This window comes from Harpegnathos saltator, unplaced genomic scaffold (assembly GCF_003227715.2).
Source record: "Harpegnathos saltator strain DR-91 unplaced genomic scaffold, Hsal_v8.6 scaffold166, whole genome shotgun sequence".
NCBI lineage: Eukaryota > Metazoa > Arthropoda > Insecta > Hymenoptera > Formicidae > Harpegnathos > Harpegnathos saltator.
The window spans coordinates 817,828-840,322 of NW_020229946.1; the positions used below are offsets into that span (position 1 = coordinate 817,828).

Genomic DNA, 22,495 nt, shown 5'->3' on the forward strand with positions numbered 1-22,495 from the left:
ATCGCAAATTTAGTAATGCTACTAAATCTAAAAATGCCGATATCTCCTACATGTCGAGATATTCCTCAACTATTCTGTACTATTGGGTTGGCAAATAAGTTCGTTCGGTTTTTTAGAGTAGAATAAAACACAATTGTTTGATACACAAGATAAATTTTAATCAATTACAATATATATTGGCCATCTTTATGGATGACCTTTAGCCATCTTTCCACCAACTTCATTATGCCGCGTTTGTAAAACGTCTGGGGCTTATCGGCAGAAAATTAATCTAGGTGGTTTTTAACGGCCTCTTCATCCTTGAAGGTTTTCCCGTTCATAGAGTTCTGCAGCGACCGGAATAAATGATAATCGGAAGAGGCAAGATCCGGTGAATATGGAGGATGAGGCAAAACATCCCAGCCAAGCTGAAGCAATTTGTTCCCAGTGGTCAATGACGTATGAGGTCTGGCGTTGTCGTGGTGGAAGACGACATCTTGCGATTTGCCAATTCTGGACGTTTTGTGCGGATTGCTTGGTTCAATTTCGTCAATTGCGAACAGTATACAGTTGAATCAATCGTTTTTCCTGACGGTAACAGTTCGTAATAGATGACATCCTTGAAATCCCACCATACGGAGAGCATTATTTTCTTCAATCCCGCCTTCGAGGTTGTTTGCGGTGACTCGCTGCTGTACCCCCATGCTCTTTTACGCGTTACATTATCGTAGACTACCCATTTTTCGTCACCTGTTACCATTCGTTTAAAAAATGAGTCGTTTTCTTGGCGTTTCCGTAGCGAATCGCAGATGAATATGCGTGTGGTCAAGTTAGCCTCGGTTAATTGATGCGGTACCCAAACATTAAGAGAAACGTATCTCAGCTGGCGCAAATGCTTTTTCACGCTTGTGTGGGATATATTCAATGTCGTAGCAATCTCTCGTACCGATTGGGATGGATTTACTTCGATTATAGCCATAAGGTCATTTGAATTAATCTCGATCGGGCGACCGGAGCGTGGCGCATCATTGACGTCGAAATTTCCAGAACGGAAATTGGCATACCACTTTTGGCATACGCATTCTGTTAAGGCATCATCTTCATACACACGGCATATCTTTTTATGAGCATCCGCAACTCGTTTGCTTTTTTTAAAATAATAGAGCAAAATGTGACGATAATGCATGTTATTTATTTCCATGTTCACAGCTACGCAGTACACACAATACTGATGTTAGCCAAACCAAACACAGCACAACATAAACAGTGAAACATAACCTTTCAAATGTATATTCGATTTGCACGATAGCACTGAGAAAAGAAAAGCGAATCCGCATGAAACTTGCACTGAAACAAAAACCGAAGGAACTTATTTGCCAACCCAATATATTTCTTGAATTTTTCCTTTTATTAATCTTTATTTATATCCATTAAAGAGACATTTTTCAATTCTTATTATAAAACGTGGTAATAACGCTAAATGCTTAAAAATCGATAAACTAATTTCTGTTCCCATCTGAAGGAGATCTATTTTTATTATATTAATTTAATGTTATTAATTAATCTTTATTTCTCAATGACGATTTTGTATTTAGCGGAAGTCTCAGCTTCCTAATAGGTTTTATTATATAGGTTATAATAATAGGTTATAAATTGCGACGACTCGTACAAACGAAACGACGATATCGACGATTGTAAAAATATCGATGCCGAAATGGAGGCATCCACGAGAAATGGAATGGAATAGAGTTAACGATTGCACGGCTAAGCAGCTAGCTGAAACAGCGAATGAGTGAGAAGAAGTCCATATATCGTGTTATACAGGGTGTTTTAGACCATCCGTCCAACCCTTTTAAAATGATTTTAAAATAGTTTTCAGCAACAATTTCGACAATGTTCATGACTAAATCGGATATGTTCTATTCAATGGTGATATTTTCAATTTTCAATGCTAGCCGGAAATTAATTATGCAGACTGGAAGTTCAGTTTTTTTTAACATACTTATTTTTTTTTAACATGAAACATAGCACTTTTTATTGCATATTCGGATTGCATATAAAAAAAAAACTTTTGTCTGAAACATTTTTTTCTGAAATGAATATGTGAAATGATATCGGAAGTATGATGATAAATGTATTTCATGTAACTGCCGTGAAGCCGGTGAACTGCCGTGAACGGCCAATAAGATAGACTTGCTGCTTGTGTGCGAATCTCAACAAGTGAATATATAGCAAATATGGTTCGATAAATTATCTATCCCGATCATAGGATTTCACTATCCTTGATTGTTATTTATGGAGCAGGATAAAAAATTTAGTATGACATTAATATTCGACTATAAATGACAATATGATTTGTAGAATAAATAAAGCAATTTGATTATCAAATGTTCTGAATCGATATCGATCTATCGATGCTGATGAAATTCTTCAAAAAAACAACTAATTTCTCCCAAAGCAGAGTAGATGTTTGCATCGCACAAAACGCTGCTCAATTTGAATACTAAGTTTGAATAAATTCATCCAGTAAAAGTTTATTTTTTCGTCACAGATTCAATATCATTTCGAAATAATTGGAGGCACTTTAGAAAAAAAAGTTTGGGACAAAATTTTTTTATTTATTTGTATGTAATCTGAATATACAATAAAAAGTATTATATTCCATTTAAAAAAACTCAACTTCTAGTCTGCATAGACAATTTCCGATTATTACCGAAAGTTGAAAATATCACTATTGGGTAGAGCGTACTCGATTTAGTTCATAAAAATTTTCGGAATTTTTGACAAAAACTATTTCTCTTCATTTTAAAAGAGGTGGATGAAATATTTGAACTATTATTATCCTGTATTATCCTGTACGTCCTGTCGGATTTGTTTATTCAAATTAAGTGTTTCCTAATGTTAAGTGTATAACACGTACTTAACTTATGTAATATCAGCGGTCGTTCAGTCATGTGATCACCCATCTCGTTCATATATATCAGCATTTGCCGATTTTAAACATTTTAGTTTTTTGAATGCAGAGTATTTCAGAATTAAACGATTATTGAGGACGTAATATCTTCTACTGTAAGTTAATCGGCAAAGAAAATTATTTCATAAAAAATCGGAAAATAATAAGTTACGATTAATAAGATCTTATTTATTAATCCGTCGGTAAAACAAGTAAAAGAATGCAGATAATGTAAGTGTCTAATACAACAGTTGACAACTGTTGCTTGTAACGACAGTGTAAGCCGAGGAAATTCATTAAATGTATACAAGATTCGTCATAACACACGACACAGTTCGTATGAGACAGAATAGGTCAAATGAGTAAAAAATCCAATTCCCCCCTTCTCGTACCATATTCTATCCTGACTCTAAGAACAAGAGCAAATAATGAGATTGCGATAGATTTTAATCGAGAAATCTCTTACATAGGAGATCCCCTACAATAAGATATTTCATCTCTTGATCACGACATCGTTCAGACCTGACTAGAAATTTATCTTTATGTCCTGATCAGGTTAACTTCATTTAGTCATCAGGTCCGGATAAGATAATATTATTAGATCTTGATAAATTATATAACGTAGCGTGAATATTAGGATCTTATTAAGGATTCATAGTCATTAGGTACTTAATAAGTTATTTTATGAAATCTTCACGTTTTATTTTAGATTAAGACTCCTGTCCAGTCAGGAATATTTGGTTCATATAACGTCGAATCAACATCGAAAACACGATATCAATATTCAGATTAATTTGACGTCGAAAATATAAATATAGATCTGTCTTCAACCGTAATTTCATTATCGTTTCAATATCGAATTAATTAAAAATCAAGAAGCGTCAATGTACGTATACTACTGTGATCAAGAAGTATTCGAACTTCATTTTTAAAAATCAAAATTACAATTCAATCGTCAAAATTCTTATAGTCTCCTTTAAAGTAGTCCCTATTGCTTGCAACGCATATATGCCAGCGGTTGATCCAATCTTGGAAACATCGCTCATACGCGGTATGGCCTTCAATTCACGCAGCGATTTTTCTTTAATCGATTCGAAACGCTGTCCGCGAGGTGGTTTTCTCAGTAGCGGGAACAGGAAAAAGTCGCAGGGGGCCATGTCTGGTGAATACGGTGCTTGCGGAGCAACATTCGTTGAGTTTTTTGTCAGAAATTCACGCACAAGTGTCGAGGTATGCGATGGTGCGTTGTCGTGATGCAAAATCCACGAGTTGTTTTCCCACGATTCCGGTCGTTTCTTACGGATTGTGTGTTGGCACGATCCAAATGATATTCCAACTTCATCTGCTATCTTTCGCATAGTCAATCGACGATTTTGGAGCACCAATTCTTTCACTTTCTCAATGTGAGCGTCATCCGTTGACGTTGATGGTCTTCCAGAGCGGATTGTCTTCAACGGATTTTCATCGGAGTCGTTTTTGAAACTTCTTAAACCACTTAAACGTACTTTCGATAAACAATCATCGCCATAAGTTTTTTGCAACATTTTGAATGCGTTTGTGAACGAAATTTCGTTCGCAACACAAAATTTCAAACAAATTATTTACTCCATATTTTTCGACATCGTAAAAATCGCCTTGTACAACAATCTTCGCTGACATAAACAACTGCCATTTTCAAACGGCTTGGAGGAACGCCATGGTTTTTTCACCAAATGTGAAGGACATGTGTACCAACTTAAGAAAGCAAACGGATTTTATTTACAGTTTACCCGCGATTTAAAAAAATAATGTTCGGATATTTTTTGATCACAATAGTATGTTTATAAAAAAGGAAAATTATTCCGAATTTTCTCATGTTTTGCAACCGCTATAGACGAAGGATTTAAAATGTCGCGCATCCTTTCCAGTACTTCAATTCCAAGCGGCGCAAGTGGTCATATTTAATTTTCTTGACCGTGGTAGATGTTGCTTAACGATAATCGAGCGACACCTAGCAACTCTATAGCTCTGATGATATTCTTATTATTAATGATTATATAATTAATAATATTTTTATAGAATTTGCAGAATATTATTATATATTAACATTGAATAAATAAACATTGAATGACGTAACAACATTAAATATGCGACGACTACAATATAATATACAGGGTGTCCCATTTTATTTTTGATAGTCAAATATCTCGAAAAATATGGAAGATGTGGAAAAATGTTTCAGACAAAAGTTGTATGGTTTCAAGGGGAGCATTAAATAGCTATATGAGTTTATTTACAGATAGCGCCACTTTCCAAATATTCACTAATCATTACTTTACTTAAACAGAAACTCCAACTTTTTATTATACTATCTTTTTCTATCAATTAATTTTAACAACTTTTGTCTGAAACATTTTTTTATTTGCCTTTTTTTTTAGATATTTTAGGAAAACTTGATAACTTTTTTAATATTTAACTTACGATATCTTGCTAACTGTTTATCGGAAGAAAAAATGGTACTAGACTTTTTTACTCTACTTGGTCTCAAGAATATATTGTTACAATAGTGCCCTGACTTTTGTTTATTTGATGATTTTGAAATTTCCAAAAATCGATAAGTTAGGCAGGCAGGGACGGAACAATTGACCGTTGGGGCGCGCGCCACGTAAGCGCTGACATTGGGCGCTTGGTGCGATGTGCTAATCGACGCATATGACAACATTCATCCATATTATTTTTAAATCTTGAAAATTTAACAATCATGGGTGTAATAGCAAATATAGTATTATAAATTAATAGGATATTAATTGTTCCGTTCCTGCCTGCTTTCTGTACCCGGCCCGTAATGGACGAACTATTTATCTTAATAACTCAGTAACTAAGCATCGGATAATATTTTGCAAGAGGAAAAATAATCTTAGAATTTGCTCAAGAATATAGCATATTAAGGACAACTGATTGTTTCAAATTATCCTATATATCAAAATCAAGGCCAATGGAGTTAAATCTCTTATTCGTTATATTTATCTGATAATCTTATATTCTATTAATAATTGTTGCAAATCGTAATATTCAACATCAATATGTTTTAATATTCTAAAAGAAGTCTTAATGAAAAATATTAATTGTAAAAAATAATATCGTGATTAAATGTCATTTTATCTTTCAGTTATTAAATGGTAATTTTTTTTCAGATAAAATAATTCATATGCTAACTTTTATTGTGCTCTAAAAGTCAATGAAAATATTATTTACATGCATTATTATGTATTTCATAATTATAATAAGAGAAATATGATTTTTCATTTGTTAAAAAATAATATTGTAGATATTATATACATATAGAACCCACAATCTGTTGGATAAATGCGTTTAGCTTTAAACGTAGTCGATTATAACTAGTGCCTCAAAAATTTCCCTCATGCATTTCATTTTTGTTTTTTGCTTTTTATTATCAATAATATCTGCATTCGACAGTAAAATTATAAAATTTACAGTTTAATTAAGTTTATAGCAACGAGCATCTTTCGATAGATTCATATCTCTCGACGTGGTATAATATTCCAATAGTAACAATAATAAAGCACGCAAAATTGTTGTCGTAAAACTTTAGTGACTGAAATCACTAAAGTTGGCGGCACGATATTTCTTTTACATCGATCTATTTTATATCGAGGACATGAAACATCGCTTTCTATTGTTTTCAATTATATCGTTATAAAAAAAAAAAATAGTAGTGACAAGAATTATTTTTTGCAAGAAAATGTACATCGACATTCCAAATATTATTACATGACACGTTTATTACGGAAAATTTAATGGAAAATTTGCCGGAGGACCGATGTTTGTAAAAAAATGTTCGGTGATGGTAAAATGGTCTATGTGCCCTTTTTCGAAACACATCTTGATTACGCTGTCACATGTACCCTGGTATTACACTAAACAGGATGCAACCCGAAATCATTATTTCTCAGCTTGGCGCAGAAAGGCGTGAAAACCTTCTCAAGTGCATAAAAGCCGCAGCTATCGGCAGAGACTCGCTTTGTGAGCTGCGAGCTCGAGTGAGTATTACGCCTAAGCAAGTACGTGCAACATCCTTGAAAAGTAGTCCAAGTGAATAATGACTCAGAACAATGCGAACAGGTCCCGGTTGCTTTGCGCGCGACTTTGCTGGTGCATTCTTTGACGTGATGCATTCCGAGTCTCGCGTGACTTATCACGTTTCCTATTCAGAAGTCGAGGCGCATTTTTTGCCGCACGAGCGAACAAGTAATGATCGCGATCACAAAGCGACAACACATTTGTTGCAGACATAAACACGCGTTGAGATGCGCGATGCATGTACTGCATGATGAAGAAAATGTCTACGAACGTTGCACTCGAGTGCCGAAATGGCGTAGCTCTGGATAATGTAGGAAAAAAGAGAGAGAGAGAGAGAGAGAGAGAGAGAGAGAAGGGAGGGAAAAAGAGAGAGAATAAAGGGTCATTATGCCGAAAGAAATGTGTGAAAAAGATTGGTATATATATGTGTATGTCAAAATGTTATTTTGATAAATTTTTATTTATTATTTGCATTATTATTTTGCGCAATAGCGCACCGTGAGTCGCAATGTAACAGATTGTAGACATAGAAAATATCATTCTCATGAGATTTAATAAAAAGGTACTGCACTGTAAAGAGATAATGATGGTATACATTTTTTCAATGAAAATATATTAATTTTCCATGATGATATTATCAGAACAAAAGTGAAAATTTTGCCAATTCAATTTCTTGATCTATGTTTCGTAAAATCGTTTCGTATAATTGAACTTGCTATTTTAAAAATAGGAGAACCTAAATTCCTCACATTAACATTTGTCCATATATAGTTTAATTAATTTGTATCAAAAAAGGATATATCTATTTATTTCGCCTAACTGTTATAACGGAATTTTTCACGTCGAGATTTCTCACTGAAGATAAATCGAATTACAAAAGACATGTTTTTATTTGTTTTATTACATGTATAACGTAAGTCTAAGAAAATATGTCAACTTAGTTTTAAAATCTCCTAATGATGCAAGTAAGCTAAGTAATTATCTATTATTAGCGATTACGTTGCAAGCACAACGCGACAAACCATCTATTAATGTTTCGATTTTCTGTTATCACTATCAATCGCTGCTACACGTGAAATCGCGCCACGGAAATATCCCGTCAGACATTTTCATGGCGAAAACCGCGGGATTCATTGAATCACGAGGCAATCGAATCTGACGACTGAGTCGGGGATATTCGAGGTCGTTCTTTTCCCGTCTTTCGTTCGCGCCCTCCCATTTGTCTTCTCCCTGCCCGTGAAAGACTTTGCTCCAAAGGCCACCTCCAATGGCTCGCGCGGGCTCGCCTCGAACAAAATCATAAAAGTTTCAGCCTATAACTTCGAGACGCGACCTGCGGTCTCTCTCACCCCCATTCTCATGTGTGTCTGGAAAGAAGGTTTTCGATGTTAGTCGCCTCGTGACGTTTCGATCGCTCAGTTACTTCTCTCTCTCTCCTTTTTCCCCCCTTCAGTCAGTTCCTTCTCTCTCTCTCCTCTCTCCCCCTTCTCTCTCTCTTTCGATGCACGGAATATTCTAGATCAAAGTATAGAGAAAGAAAGAGAGAGAGAGAGAGAGAGAGAGAGAGAGAATGTACAAAGTCTTTCTCTTTGAAATCTTCGACGATCATGAGACCTAATAATTCTCGAGCTATAAATCGTTAAAGGATCAAAGGGCCGAAGATTTCTTCGCGAATAAATAAGAACTAAACTTTAATTGTTTTCTAATTTTTCTAATCTGACGAGGATTCTTAATTCGGTATTTGATTGTTACGATACTGAATGTCGACGTTTGAAGAGTTGTACTCGCGATAAACGATGTGTGATATATGCATGATATACAGGGTGAAGAAAAAACCCCGGGACCCCTGAAAATTTCGAAAAATATATACTTTATAAAAAAATGTTTCAGACAAAAGTTGTAGCGTTGAGAAAGATCTATTTACAGATCTTAACAATTTGACCTTGGATGGCGTCATCAAGGTGAGAACAAGGTCACCTCGGATTTTTTAAATGGAACCCCCAATTTTTATTGCATATTCTTATAGCCCTTCTTCAGACCTTTTCAAAGCATTATGGTTTTATCCAGTTTGAATAAGCTGTTCCGAAGTTATCGAGTTTCTTAAAGTAAGATATCTAACCAACCAAGGCAAGATCGGAGGATGATTCGGCCAACTAAGGCAAGGTCGTAGGATGATCCGGCCAACTCGTAAAAATAATTGCGCGATTAACTTCCAGGCGTTGGCTCCTATTGGCTTGTCTTAATTTCATTGATTGATTTATTTCAGTTATTTATTTATTTAAACTATTCTGCTGTTCGATGTTTATTTCTTCCATTTACTCATTTAATACTCATTACAGTTTAGTGGACTACTCGCAAACTCGACTGAAATTCCTGTATTTTACAACTACTTATAACTAGCTTCAAACTGTTTCTTAATCATTTTCAAAAAAATAGAGGAATTTCAGTCGATTTTACGATTCACTAAACTATAATGAGTATTAAATGAGTAAATGGAAGAAATAAACATCGAACAGCAGAATAGTTTAAATAAATAAATAACTGAAATAAATCAATCAACGAAATTAAGACAAGCCAATAGGAGCCAACGCCTGGAAGTTAGTCGCGCAATTATTTTTACGAGTTGGTTGGATCATCCTCCGATCTTGTCTTAGTTGGCTCGATCACTCCGACTTTGTCTTAGTTGGCCGGATCATCCTCCGATCTTGCCTTTATTGGCTGGATCATCCTCCGACCTTGCCTTAGTTGATTGGATCATCCTCCGATCTTGCCTTAGTTGGCTGGATCATCCTCCGATCTTGCCTTAGTTGGCCGGATCATCCTACGATCTTGCCTTAGTTGGTTGGATCATCCTCCGATCTTGCCTTAGTTGGCTAGATATCTTACTTTAAAAAGCTCGATAACTTCGGAACAGCTTATTCAAATTGGATAAAACCATAGTGCTTCGAAAAGGTCTGAAGAAGAGCTATAAGAATATGCAATAAAAATTGGGGGTTCCATTTAAAAAATCCAGGGTGACCTTGTCCTCACCTTGATGACGCCACCCAAGGTCAAATTGTTAAGATCAATAAATAGATCTTTTCCAACGCTATAACTTTTGTCTGAAACATTTTTTTATAAAGTGTATATTTTTCTAAATTTTCAGGGGTCCCGGGGTTTTTTCTTCACCCTGTATATGCGATGTATCCAAAATAATCTTGCCAGACAAAAATCCATTTGAAATTTACGACACGAATATGCTATCTTATACAGGGTGACCTGAAATTCCCGCATTTGGAGTACAGGACATGACACTTTATGCTAAAATAAACAACTTCTTCCTTTAGCAAAATTACGTCCGACAAGTAGTTTTCGCAGAAGAACGTGTTAAAGTTAACGAATAAGTGCTCTTGTCTATGTAGCGTTTAGGGCCGGCGCGCGCACCTTCCTCGTGTGTACCTAGTCAGTAACTAATATTCATAAGTAATGCTTTTTAAGACTCTCATACGGCTCTGTTGTGTTAGTTTAGGACATCTTAAAACTGTACTTAAGGCATTCTTAAATAATAAGAATCAACTATGAACAATAGCGGGATTTGACCTTCTTCCATATTGTATTGCTTAACTAATGAAAAATTAATCAAATAAATACTGCCTTTATTTCTTACGTAATAACTGAATAAAATATTGTCTGATTGCACAATATCATCTGAAAATAAAAACAAATGTAAATAGTAATATGCTTTGCGAATTGTGAAATCCCTGTATTGTTTATAGTTGATTCTTATTATTTAAAATTGTCTTACGTACAATCTTAAGATGTAAACTAATCACAACAGAGTCGTCTTAAAAGATATTACTTATAAATATTAGAATACTCAGTGACTAGATACACGCGAGTGAGGCGCGCAAGCCGGTCCTGAGCGCTACATAGCCAAGAGCACTTATTCGCTAACTTTAACACGTTCTTCTGCAAAAACTATTTGTCGAACGCAATTTTGCTAAAGGAAAAAGTTGTTTGTTTTAACATAAAATATCATGTCCTGTATTCCGAATGCGGGAATTTCGGGTCACCCTGTATAATACTTCTAGGATATCTTCTGTGTATGTGCGCGCGCCCGCGTATGTGTGTGTGTATGTATTATGTACGAGGGTAGCCCCAGAAGTACCTGACCTGACGTATAGATAACGGTTATTGTTTGAAAAGAATGACTATGATAGAAAGTACCAACCTTATAAAGCTTAAGTTTGAAGTTTAACGACGCTACGTTGTTTAGTATTTGTTTGGTAGCCATCAATAGTGAACGCTCTCAGTAAACATGAAAAAAATTGGTCATCGTTATGTGATACAATACTTTCATTTGAAAAGCCTCAGTCCAACTAATATCAAAGCGGAGCTAGATTCTACTCTGGGGGAGTCTGCTCCTTCGTTTACAACAGTAAAATATTGGGTGGCAGAGTTTAAACGAGGCCGTACGAGCTGCCAAGACGAACTTCGCAGTAGTCGACCAAATGAGGTGACCACGTCAGAAATGGTGAAGAAAATCCACAAAATGGTATTGGATGACCGTCGGCTGAAAATGCACGAGTTAGCAGAAAGTGCTTTCAAAAAGTGCTGTACATCGCATATTGACTGAAAATTTGGACATGAGAAAGCAGTGCGCAAGATGGATGCCGCGATTACTCACAATGGAACAAAAACAGCGTCGTGAGGATGTTTCAATCGAGTGTTTGGCGATGTTTTGCAGCAATAAAGCCGAGTTTTTGCGTCGATTCATAACCATGGATGAAACATGGGTCCATCACTTCACACCTGAACGAAGGAACAGTCAAAACAATGGACCAAGGTGGCTTGATGGCTATTTTGAGGAGCTCGACGATTCCCATTATAAACAGGGTATCGAAGCTATTGAACATCGCTGGGAAAAGTGTATTGAGTTAAAAGGAGACTATGTAGAGAAATAAAGATATTTTTTCCCAAATTTTTTGTGTTTTCTTTGTTAGGTCAGATACTTCTTGGACTACCCTCGTATATAGGTACGGTTATCAACTTCTTCGATTATTTTCAACATCTGAATGTACACATGCACACAAATTACATACATACGTTTGCCATTCCGAAGGAACCTCGGCCATCAGCAGCAGCCGTCAGCTCTGAAAATCAGAAAACTTTCCGAAGAGAGCTCCCCTAACCGAAATCAATTATCTACCCTCGGTTTCTCTGTTTATTTATCGCACGTGTCAAAACGCTATATCACAGATTTATATTCACCAACTGTAAACATTTTTTGAACATGATCCTTCCCATTGAAGCACAATTGATTAGGCAAATTAGCAGCAACAATGACAAAAATGTCGACGACTCGCTGCAGCGTGTAGTACGTCTTTTGACATATTTTCTAAATTAAGCCTAATTAAGAATTTGTCATTATATCGTAACGTATTAAAACGCGTGTTGATATTCGTCTGCGTATACCGCAATGTTAATTGTGAATGAATATGTTAATTATGAATTAGTTGGTCCGCTCTATCCCATCCTTCTTCCTCCTTAGTTTCCATCTCGCCATTCTTTACCGGCAAATTTATTAGTTGTTGAATTTATTAGCATAATTTTTTACCACTAGTACGCTAACGAACCCGCGTGCTTCGATCCATATGTGATTTTTTCGTAAACACGATAACATTGTTGCGCTTACCGCCTATGTTAGTTTTTCGAGCATTTTGCTCACACTTCACATACTCTTCAACCAGTGTTTGCATATTTAATTAGCGTGAAACAGAGGCAGGAGAGATTAAGCCTTAAATGTATTTCGCAGGATTTAAATATACGGTTCTTTAAATCTCACGGAGAAAGATACGATGGTAGACTAAATTTGTTAAAACATAGACTATCAATCTCAAGAAAATCTAGAGAGCCAGGAGAATCTTTCCGAATTAAAGTTCAAAGGTAGATGCGTAAAGATGGATAACACAAAACCCTACATTCTTCATTTAAATATAAATGAGCTTTGCTCGCAAAAAGGGATCTAATTACAGTGTTAATTACAAAGATCTTTAAAGCTGTATGCTAAAGACTCATGAAAGGAGATGGCATTTAATCGAATTTTCACTAAGGAGAAGTCGACTCCGCGAGTTAGTCAAGGAATCTGTAGATGAGAGAAGCGAGGCACACTCAAAGGACACCCTATGTAGGAATTTTCGAACTTTTTATTGGTGGTGGAAAAATCAAGTGATACCAAAAGTATAGCTCGTGCGCACGCTTATATGTGTGTGTGTATGTATATATTTCCTTTTTTTATTTTTATAGAGCGTGTACAACCTTCTAGGCGAGACGCTGTCGAGGCTGCAGCAATATGCGGAAGCGGAGAGGTGGTTCCAAGCAAGTTTGGCTAGCCAGCCTGACCACGTGCCGGCCCACATCACTTACGGGAAACTTTTGGCACGGAACGTAAGTAGCCGTTGTGTTTAGATCGCGTCGTTGTTGCCGTCACCGCCGTTGCCGCTGTTTCATCTTATCGCGATCTACTTCTTGAGTCTGACTACATATTGACTGTTACCACTTGAGAAACTCTCCCAGCGCAATATGCAATACGAACATGATATAAATACACATATGCACACGCATTCGTATTCGGGTTGCCGCTCCATGCCTCCTGAAACGTTTCCTTCAAGATAAAACTTACATTCGTGTCAGATATTGATTTTTCCACTGCAGCGAGCAACAACGGATGATAAAGTTGTGTATCGTGGATCATATGAGATATTTTTTCTCTCCTTTCTATTTTTCGAAAATTCAGGATCGAAAATATGTATATAAATTTATATTTCTTATTTTCGTATCGCGAGCATCACTTTCTTTACGACATTCGATTCTATGAGCGAACACTGTCTATTAACTTGGAACAAACAAAAATATAATATGCAATTTTGAAAGATTAATGTAACTGTAATCTGTCGCGGAAAAAAAGATTTCAGACCTTTGTTTCACATATTAAACACGTTATATACGTATGCTGTATGATATGATAATGATATTTGCAGTGCTCCCAGTTATAACAAGTGCAACTAACTTTTAGAGATGTGCGAATCAAGAATTTTTATGTCGAATCAAATCGAATCGAATCTATGAAGTTTCATTCGAATCGAATCGAATGAAATCGAATCGAATTATTAAAAAATTTAACATGATTATTAAACATACAAATAATAATGGAAGATTTTAATATGATAGGGAATATTGATATTATAATATCACCTTAAAGTAAAATATATATTTAAATATTTAAAGTAATTTATAATTAAGTTATTAATTATAAATTAAGTTAATTACAAGTTAAGGGTTTAAACATATGGATGGCCCGTTTTGTAGCTGATACGCGTAAACGTTAATGTATTTGATTCGTATTCGAATCTTCGCGATTTGAAATTTACGAATTATTCAGATTCGAATCATAGGGATTCGAATTTGAATCGAGTCGAATTACATTAGATTCGATTCTATTCAATTCGAATTTGCATAGTTCGCACATTTCTACTAACTTTGAACCGTAATCATTATGACAGTTTATTGATCGTTTATCGACAGGAATCCAGTTTTATTGAATTAAAAAAGATGTTTAAAAAAGTGAAACTGAGAAAGCAGAATAAATAAGAATAAATATTGAATATTTAAATATTTCTATATCGTTCTTTCTAATCTCCAATTTCTATCGAACTTTTCAACATAAGAAAGCAATTAAGAAATAGTGCGAAATCAGGAAATATGTTGTATTATTTATCTCTTTAACTATTATTCTTATTTATTCTGCTTAAATCCGTAATATTTATTTCTTAGTTTCACTTTTTTTGACATCTTTAATACAAACTTTTTAAACTTTTTTCTTTTTTAATTTAATGCGGCTCGACTCTTGTTGATTGAAACAGTCGATAAACTGTCATAACAAGTACAATGTAAAGTTCGTTACACTTGTCATAACTGGAAGCACTGTAAATATCGTTATTAACAAAGTCAACGAATGACTTTTCCGGCAACCTCTGCATTATCGTCCGAATAGAGGCAAGCAACCCGTTATACTGACCTGTATGTTGATGTTACACCCTGTACATGTTACTACTGTGATCAAAAAATATTGGGAATTTAAACTATGTGCGTGCAAGATGGCGCTGTTGTTTTTTCCTAAGTTGATATGACTTTCATCGACATCTAGTAGCAATCTGTATATCATTGTCTGTTTTTGTTTATAAATAAGTGCTTGTTTTATATGTAAAGAATTTTTGCTCCGGCGATTTTTCAAAATGTCGAGTGTAATTAAGCAAAGAACGTGCATTAAATTTTGTTTTCGCAACGGAATTACTGCTACAAAAACGATGGAAAGGCCTTTGGTGACGATGCTTTATCAAAAAAAATTTTTTGAGTGGTACAAGATGTTCAAAATGTTGACTGTCTTCTTCGATTGTTGTTGTGTTGTACATCACGAATTCTTAACGACTGGCTAAACTAGTCAACAAAGAATATTATTTAAGCGTTTTGTGTCATTTGCGTGAAGCAATTCGTAGAAAACAATGCCTGATTTGTGGCGAAATAACTCTTGGATTTTACACCACGATAATGCACTTACTTATAATGCTTTTGTTGTTCGTGAATTTTTGGCCAAAATTTTTACAAATATAGTTCCGCAAGCTCCATATTTACCTAATGTGGCACCGTGTGACTTTTTCCTGTTTCCTCGACTAAAAGTCCTGTTTCGTGATCACCGTTTTGAATTGATTCAAAATCGATATCATAAAAGAAAATTCGTTGCAAGTCCTAAAGGGGTTTCACGAAAACGACTTTAAAGCATGTTCCAAGAATTGGAAAAAACGTTGGCATAAGTGCATTGCAGTGGGAGGGGATTGTTTTGAAGGGGACGAAATAAATTTTGATGAAAAAATTCAAATCTTGTGTTTTATTGAACCATTCCCGGTACTTTTTGATCGCAGTAGTAATCTTAGAGATATATTTATATTTAATAGGGCAAAATTCGACGGGAATAATATATTCAGAAATATGTCGAATGTGTAATAGAACAAGCCTCTCAACTGATAACGACCGCCAGGGGGGAGGGGGGACAGACAGGACTATCGAGTTTGCGGTCGCTCACGAGTCGCCTCTGCTTTCTCTCTCTTTAGTCGAGCCGCGTCCTGGAAGCGGAGAGATGGTTCCTGAGGGCCCGCAGGTTAGCGCCGGACGACCCCAGCGTGCACCACCATTACGGTAAGCCGCGACCGAAAGCTCCTTTAATTGCGACCGCGGGGAAAACGTCGTCGTCATAGTCAGCGTCGACGCCCGGAATTCGACAGTAGACGTCTCCGATTACTGCCTTCCATTTCGTCTTTTCATCATTGCGCTCCCGCCTTCCTCTGCCCCGGCAAACGGAGTATTTCACGATTCACCTTTCAACCGCATCACAATTTAAATATTTAATGCCTGTATTTGTAGTCGTCGCGAGCGGTGATAAGGAATCCTATCGTCTCTCTCTCTCTTTCCCTCTCTTTCTTTCTCTCTCCTCGTTCATTATTAAAGCAATGAAATACGCTCTTTTAAGCACCCCGCCTTTTCGCTCACCGAATGCACCCTCGAGAATCCGCGAGCCCTTCACCGCAGCAGCCGAGACCCATTGTAACAACAGTATAATTGATTCCCGATCCCCGAATCCGTCCTGAAAAGGAGTCCTCGAAGTTTCCTTCGACCGGAGTGAGGTAGAACCGCGAGAGAGAGAGAGAGAGAGAGAGAGAGAGAGAGAGAGAGAGAGAGAGAGAGAGAGAGAGAGAGAGGGAGCAGGAAGAGAAAGAGAATCAAAGAACGAAGATTCGAAGAGTCGCTTAATAGGAGAGGGGGAGATAAGAGGATCGCCGATTCGTCGAGCCGCTATAAATACCGCTGTAATATTTCCTGCGGGATGATAGTAGATCTATCATCAGGGGAGCGGGGAAGGAAGGCGAGGCCAAGCTAATCGAAAAGAAAAACGGTTACTAGAGGGCATAGAGGTGAATCGGGGTGCAGGGAGACGGGATGGGTAAGATCGACGGATATTGAAATTCCGGGAGAATGTGGCGGCGTCCCGGGACGTCGCGCGCGTTAATTCGCACCGACGAGTTTTATACGAATGATTCCGCCTCATGGTCTCCTGTCGTGCATTCTTTCTCTAGTCATTCGCCGTGCGACTTCGGTTATTAACATATATGATAAGCGTATTCTATAAAATTGTGAACGTTCAGTTTTAATTTAATTAATTCAGAATAATCTAATTTCTCGTATCTTTCTCAAAAATGCGATGCAAGTATTTTGCGTTTCTACTTTGATATTTATTAACAATAGATTTTCGCGTTCCGGTAAGACTCTTCACAAATATCTACAGAACTTTCTCGAGTATCTATTTAGCGTATCTTTCTTACGTTAAACCAATTTTACATTGTTTCTCCAAAACTTTCAAAAACTCGCGAAGTTTTCGAAAATATTTCAAATGTATGTATATTATTAGATAAATAATTAATTTGATTTACGGTATGATTTATCTACATATATATAACAAGCTAGATAAATTTGCACGATTGGTCACGACGTGAGACTATTGATGATGAAAACTTGACAACTTTTTAATTATATTTACAGAACAAATATATTGAATTAATTGTTATATTTACACCAATGTTATAAATTGCTTGTTTTATTGATGCTAAATAAATCTATTTAAAGTTACTTTCAGATTTTTTATATTGCATCTTACATAACATGAGCAAATTCTAATAATTTTTTTGTATTTTTATTTTACCATTACATGCGATAAACAGTACCAGCACATAATCACCATATATCGCGCGATTTAAGACGATTAAAAGTTGCTGCCAAATTGATGTGTGTCTGTCTATCTGGCGACATGCATTGTGTCACGTACTAGGGTTGAGATTCCGCGGCTGAAAGCTGTCGCTGTAAAATTTTCAGGGCTGTTCCTGACGTCGCAGGGTCGACTAATGGAAGCCGCTGAGGAGCAGCTGCGAGCGGCCGAGCTGTCGCGGTCCGACTACGAACTGTCTGTCGCGGCGGCCTCTGCGCTGAGGCAGGCTGATCGTCGCGAGGAAGCCGAAATCTGGTACCGACACGCGGCCAGTCTCAGGCCGCACGAGGCTCGCAGTCACACGAATCTTGGCGCGATCCTACACCTGAACGGCAAGTACAAGCAAGCCGCTGCAGCGTACAGGGAGGCTCTCAGGTTGCAGCCAGGCGACGCGACGACCATAACGAATCTGCACAAACTCGCGGCGATCTTGGCGTGACCTGAACGAGCCGACGATGATGGAGGTGGTGATGGCAGACGAGCAAGAGACGAGGAGACGAGAAGAGACGAGAAACGGCAAGCACGAAGACGGTGTGTGTATCATACGACCCCCACGCGCGACAAGGAGGACCCCTTCTTACCGACTTTACCGTGTACCCCGAGAAACCCCACTGACCCGATCTTCCTACCGATATTCGTTTATATCTCTGCGTCGGCAACGCGCGTGTTCACGTCGACGTCATTCGCGTCGATATCGCGCGGCTGACTCGTATCGCCTGCTATGGTATGTAAAGAATAAAGCTTCCTTTATTTTTCTCTAATATACGACGGTATATTTTATTATTTATGCGAGTCCTTTTCTATCTCCTTCCCCAGTAGACTAGTAGAACATGGGAGAATGCATACTGGAATATGTCGTACATTAGATATTTTCATCACAGGAAAAAAAGGGTTCAAAGCTCTATTAACAAGTCTCGTATGAAACTCTTCTGAGAGCGAATCTGTTAAATGCAAAACTTTTTAGGTATAAATATATAGAATGTTATTTTATATATTAACGATATTCCTATTTTATAATAATATTTCTCTGTGTGTCGCGAGGAATTATACAAATTTTGCTATTGAAGAAAAGCCAAGGAAAGCTAACTATTGATTCGTCTTAATGGGCTCCTTCATATTTCACTCTTCCTCTCTTACTGAGCATACACCGACGCAGACACACACACATACACCAGAAGAAGGTAAGTTCGTCGATTTGATAAGAGCAAATCGATAATTATTTCGAGCCGGGACACTTTGCGTCACCGTGCCGTCACCACCGACAAATCAATCGACCCAAAATGGGAAGAAAGACGTAGAAGTGAGATTGAAACGTCTTGAAGCGTTCTTCGAAAGGATTACTTGCAACTTCTTTGACCGAATTCTCGATGTGACAATCGCGGGAATTTCCCAGTGAATACTACTTTATTTTCGATATTATTTCTCACTTCGTCTATAGCGCTATATTTCACAGTATCCGTGTCTAAATTTATAATTTATTGTTACATTTATAATATTAATTCTTTCACCTCGTAGAAAGTTTGCTCGCGGTTTTATTATCCTATTACTAGTTATTACTAGTTGTATAAAATATATTAGACGAAATAGCTTGAGGAAGTCATCAGTAAGAGATTTACTGCGACACGATATCTAAATATATCTTGTTCTCTCTCCTTTCTCGGTGAGGTGCTGAAGCTCCATTAATATCGAATCTATTTGCACGAAGGTACCAACTGGAATATTTAAGTTTACACTTTAAATCACACCCCCGAGCGAGTGCCAAGGGTGCGAGTGAGCCCGGGAGCGGACTCGAGAGGGGATGACGAATGGAGAAACGCCAGACAGTGACAGAGGAGAGAAGAAGAAGGAGAGAAAGAGAGAGAGAGAGAGAGAGCGGGGAGAGGGGGGTGAGAAGGGGTGAAAAAGCGGGCACACGAAGCCACCTGTCGCTCCTGTCGCACTACTGGAGACAGTCTCGGCAAACACTCCGCGACCGCCGCGACGGCGGTTACCAAGCTTTGTTCCGCGAGGAACTCGCTTCGTTATCTTTAAAGCGGAACACTGTCAAGACTCTCTCTCTCTCTCTCCCTCTCTCTCTCTCTCTCTCTCTCTCTCTCTCTCTCTCTCTCTCTCTCTCTCTCTCTCTCTCTCTCTCTCTCTCTCTCTTTCTGTCCCCCTCTCTCTCACTCTCTCTCTCTCTCTTCTTGAGATGACGACTCGCTCTTCGTGAAATGCCTGGGCCATTTTATTTTTCACTCTCATCCGTCTTTACAGCTCCTTACTCCGCCGCTCCCGCGGCCTCTCTTAGTTTCTCCCGCTTTTATCCACGCGCAACTTGGGCTACAGACTCTTGTTTATTGTCTCGGACGGATGCAGTGTAATACACGAGAGAACGAAGTAACTTTGGAACTGTACGGAGAAATCGGTTAGTGTATTTCAAGATCTTGAGACGCCCGCGGAAACGAAATCATGTTTCGTGGCTGCGATAAAAAAGAGGAGGAAAAAATATCTCGTTGTTCTTGTACGCCGTGAGTATCTCCGTCGTTCTCAATCGTCGTTACAATCGAGACTCCGAGATCGCCTACATTCAACATCACGTTGCCGGACATCGCTATTAACAACTTCGGCCCTTTCTCACTACGAGAAAGTAGAAAAACGCGGATAATGAAGTGGATGTCGATAAAAAGCCGGCGAGGATGAACTTTTGTGATGTATTACTGATCTTTCGCCGTACTACGATCACTAGTGCTGTTTGGAGAGAGTGAGAGACGTTTCTATAAGACACAACACTTCGTTCTTTAGAAACTCGGAGTCTCTCATCGTGTTTCCATCCACTTTTTCTCTCGACTCAGTTTTCACGCCGCCTTTTTCTCTTTTTTTCTCTCCGCTCTTTCTGCATTATTTTATTTTAACTCCTTTTACCTCGGAACTCTTTTTTAGTCGAAAGACCCTACCATATATTTTTTATATGTCTTATCTGTCATCATTTTAATACTTTAACAATAACTGCCATCTCGCGTTTCTCGTTAACAACACTACTTTCATTTTTACCTCGTTATAATGAAGCCTGTAAATCTTGTTAAGAGATATTATATTCTCCAGATTTTTAACTCACACATAATACAAACGACAAATATCTAGATTTATATTCAACGCCATTTTGACTGTGACAACAACAATACGACAAACTAAAGATATGACAACGGCCGCGTTTATGCGAAGTTTTCGAGGCAAACTTTTGTTCTTTTATCTACTCCAGTTCCCCGACTTTATTGTCTTACTTTTACCGTACCCTCTCTCGCCGGTCACGTTTATCTTTCGCTTTTCTCTTATCTGCCGCGAGCCGAGTGCCATCGATTTTTAGCTATAATAAAAACAGCCCTTCGCCCAACGAGACGACCGCGACACGCGCGTGCTCCTTTATAAGCTTACAAATATTATCATCATCCTCTCGGTTCTACCGTCGTTTCGGTTCACTTCGCATTTTCCTCGTATTCTCCGCGATTTGTCCGGATCCGTTTACGTGATTTTCCGTATCTTGCCTTCCATTTCTCCACGGGTACGATCGCACGATCTAATCGCAATTCCTCTGGTGCAATTAATAACGTTCGAATGCCGCTTTGCCAATGTGCCTTGTAACATTACCGAGATTCCTGCATCTTCAAAGCACTTATTCTACATTCCGCTGTTGTGTTTTTCGCGTTATTTGTAAAGTTCGTTATTCGAGATTAGACAAAATCGAACTGCTCTTAAAATGACTTTAAGGTTTTTAATACTGTCTTCTACACTGATGGATATCCTTTCCCTCTTTTGGGATATCTCACTTTTTCTTTCTTACTCAGCGCGTCCGACCAATTTCTCTTTTTATCACTGTTCTTATCCAATTATGTTTTTTAATATCATTTTCTTCTTGCAAAGGCATTCTCCCTGGAATACAGTTAATTACTGTTTCGTCTCTGTTCTTCTTTGTTTTTTGCTCCACTAGCAACTCACATTTTCATTAACCTAGCTGATTCATTCGCAAGCACGAGCATTTAAAAACGCCAGATTATTATTCCCTCCTCTCGTTATTTCGCCGCTTTTTTCTTCCTTTCTTCGTTCCTTATTTTTCCTTTATATTTATTCGTGTCCCTCCTGGACCTACGTGACCATCTCCTGCGCCTTTTTGCGCCACCGTAAAAAGATCGTCGCGCCGCCTCACTACTCCGCTCGTTCATGATTTAGCAATAAGTGCGGCGCTTTTATCTCTCCTTCCGTGCCCTTTCGCCATCTTGCGTCTTATTGATACTACCGACCTTTCTCCAACCCGCCGTAAGCATCGTTCGCTTTTACAACTGCTCGTGGACAAAGAGCGCGCCGTCGAGTTACCCCAGTCTCCACTTAGAGTATGTACCGATTTATTCGCTTACGAGTACAGTTTTACAATTGCTTATTTTTCCTTTTCAGAATACTCGCTTTTCTCCCTCTTCTTTCTTCGCCGCTCAGGGGGAGGGAGGGGGCTCTTTCTTTTAGATATATCCACGTATAGTTTATGAAAGATTCCTTCATCAATGAGACATTTTCGCAGATCGCTCTTTTATTTTATTTACTGCGCTATAATGTTGTTTTATGGCTGGATATGACAAATAAGTTTTCGCAAAAGGATTGGGAAT

General features: G+C 37.7%; 1 protein-coding gene across 2 annotated transcripts in view; it reads left to right on the forward strand.

The window, feature by feature from the left end:
* Positions 1 to 18,629, forward strand: part of Tmtc2 (Transmembrane O-mannosyltransferase targeting cadherins 2) — a 520,379-nt gene extending 501,750 nt beyond the window's left edge. Inside the window, exons 8-10 of one of the 2 annotated variants that reach the window (XM_025297016.1) lie at positions 13,298 to 13,438; positions 16,159 to 16,243; positions 17,972 to 18,629. In XM_025297016.1, the coding sequence (XP_025152801.1) occupies positions 13,298 to 13,438; positions 16,159 to 16,243; positions 17,972 to 18,303 (558 nt within the window). In that variant the 3' untranslated portion in view covers positions 18,304 to 18,629. The other variant, XM_025297017.1, reaches the window with a different exon arrangement.
* Positions 18,630 to 22,495: the final 3,866 nt, after the last annotated feature.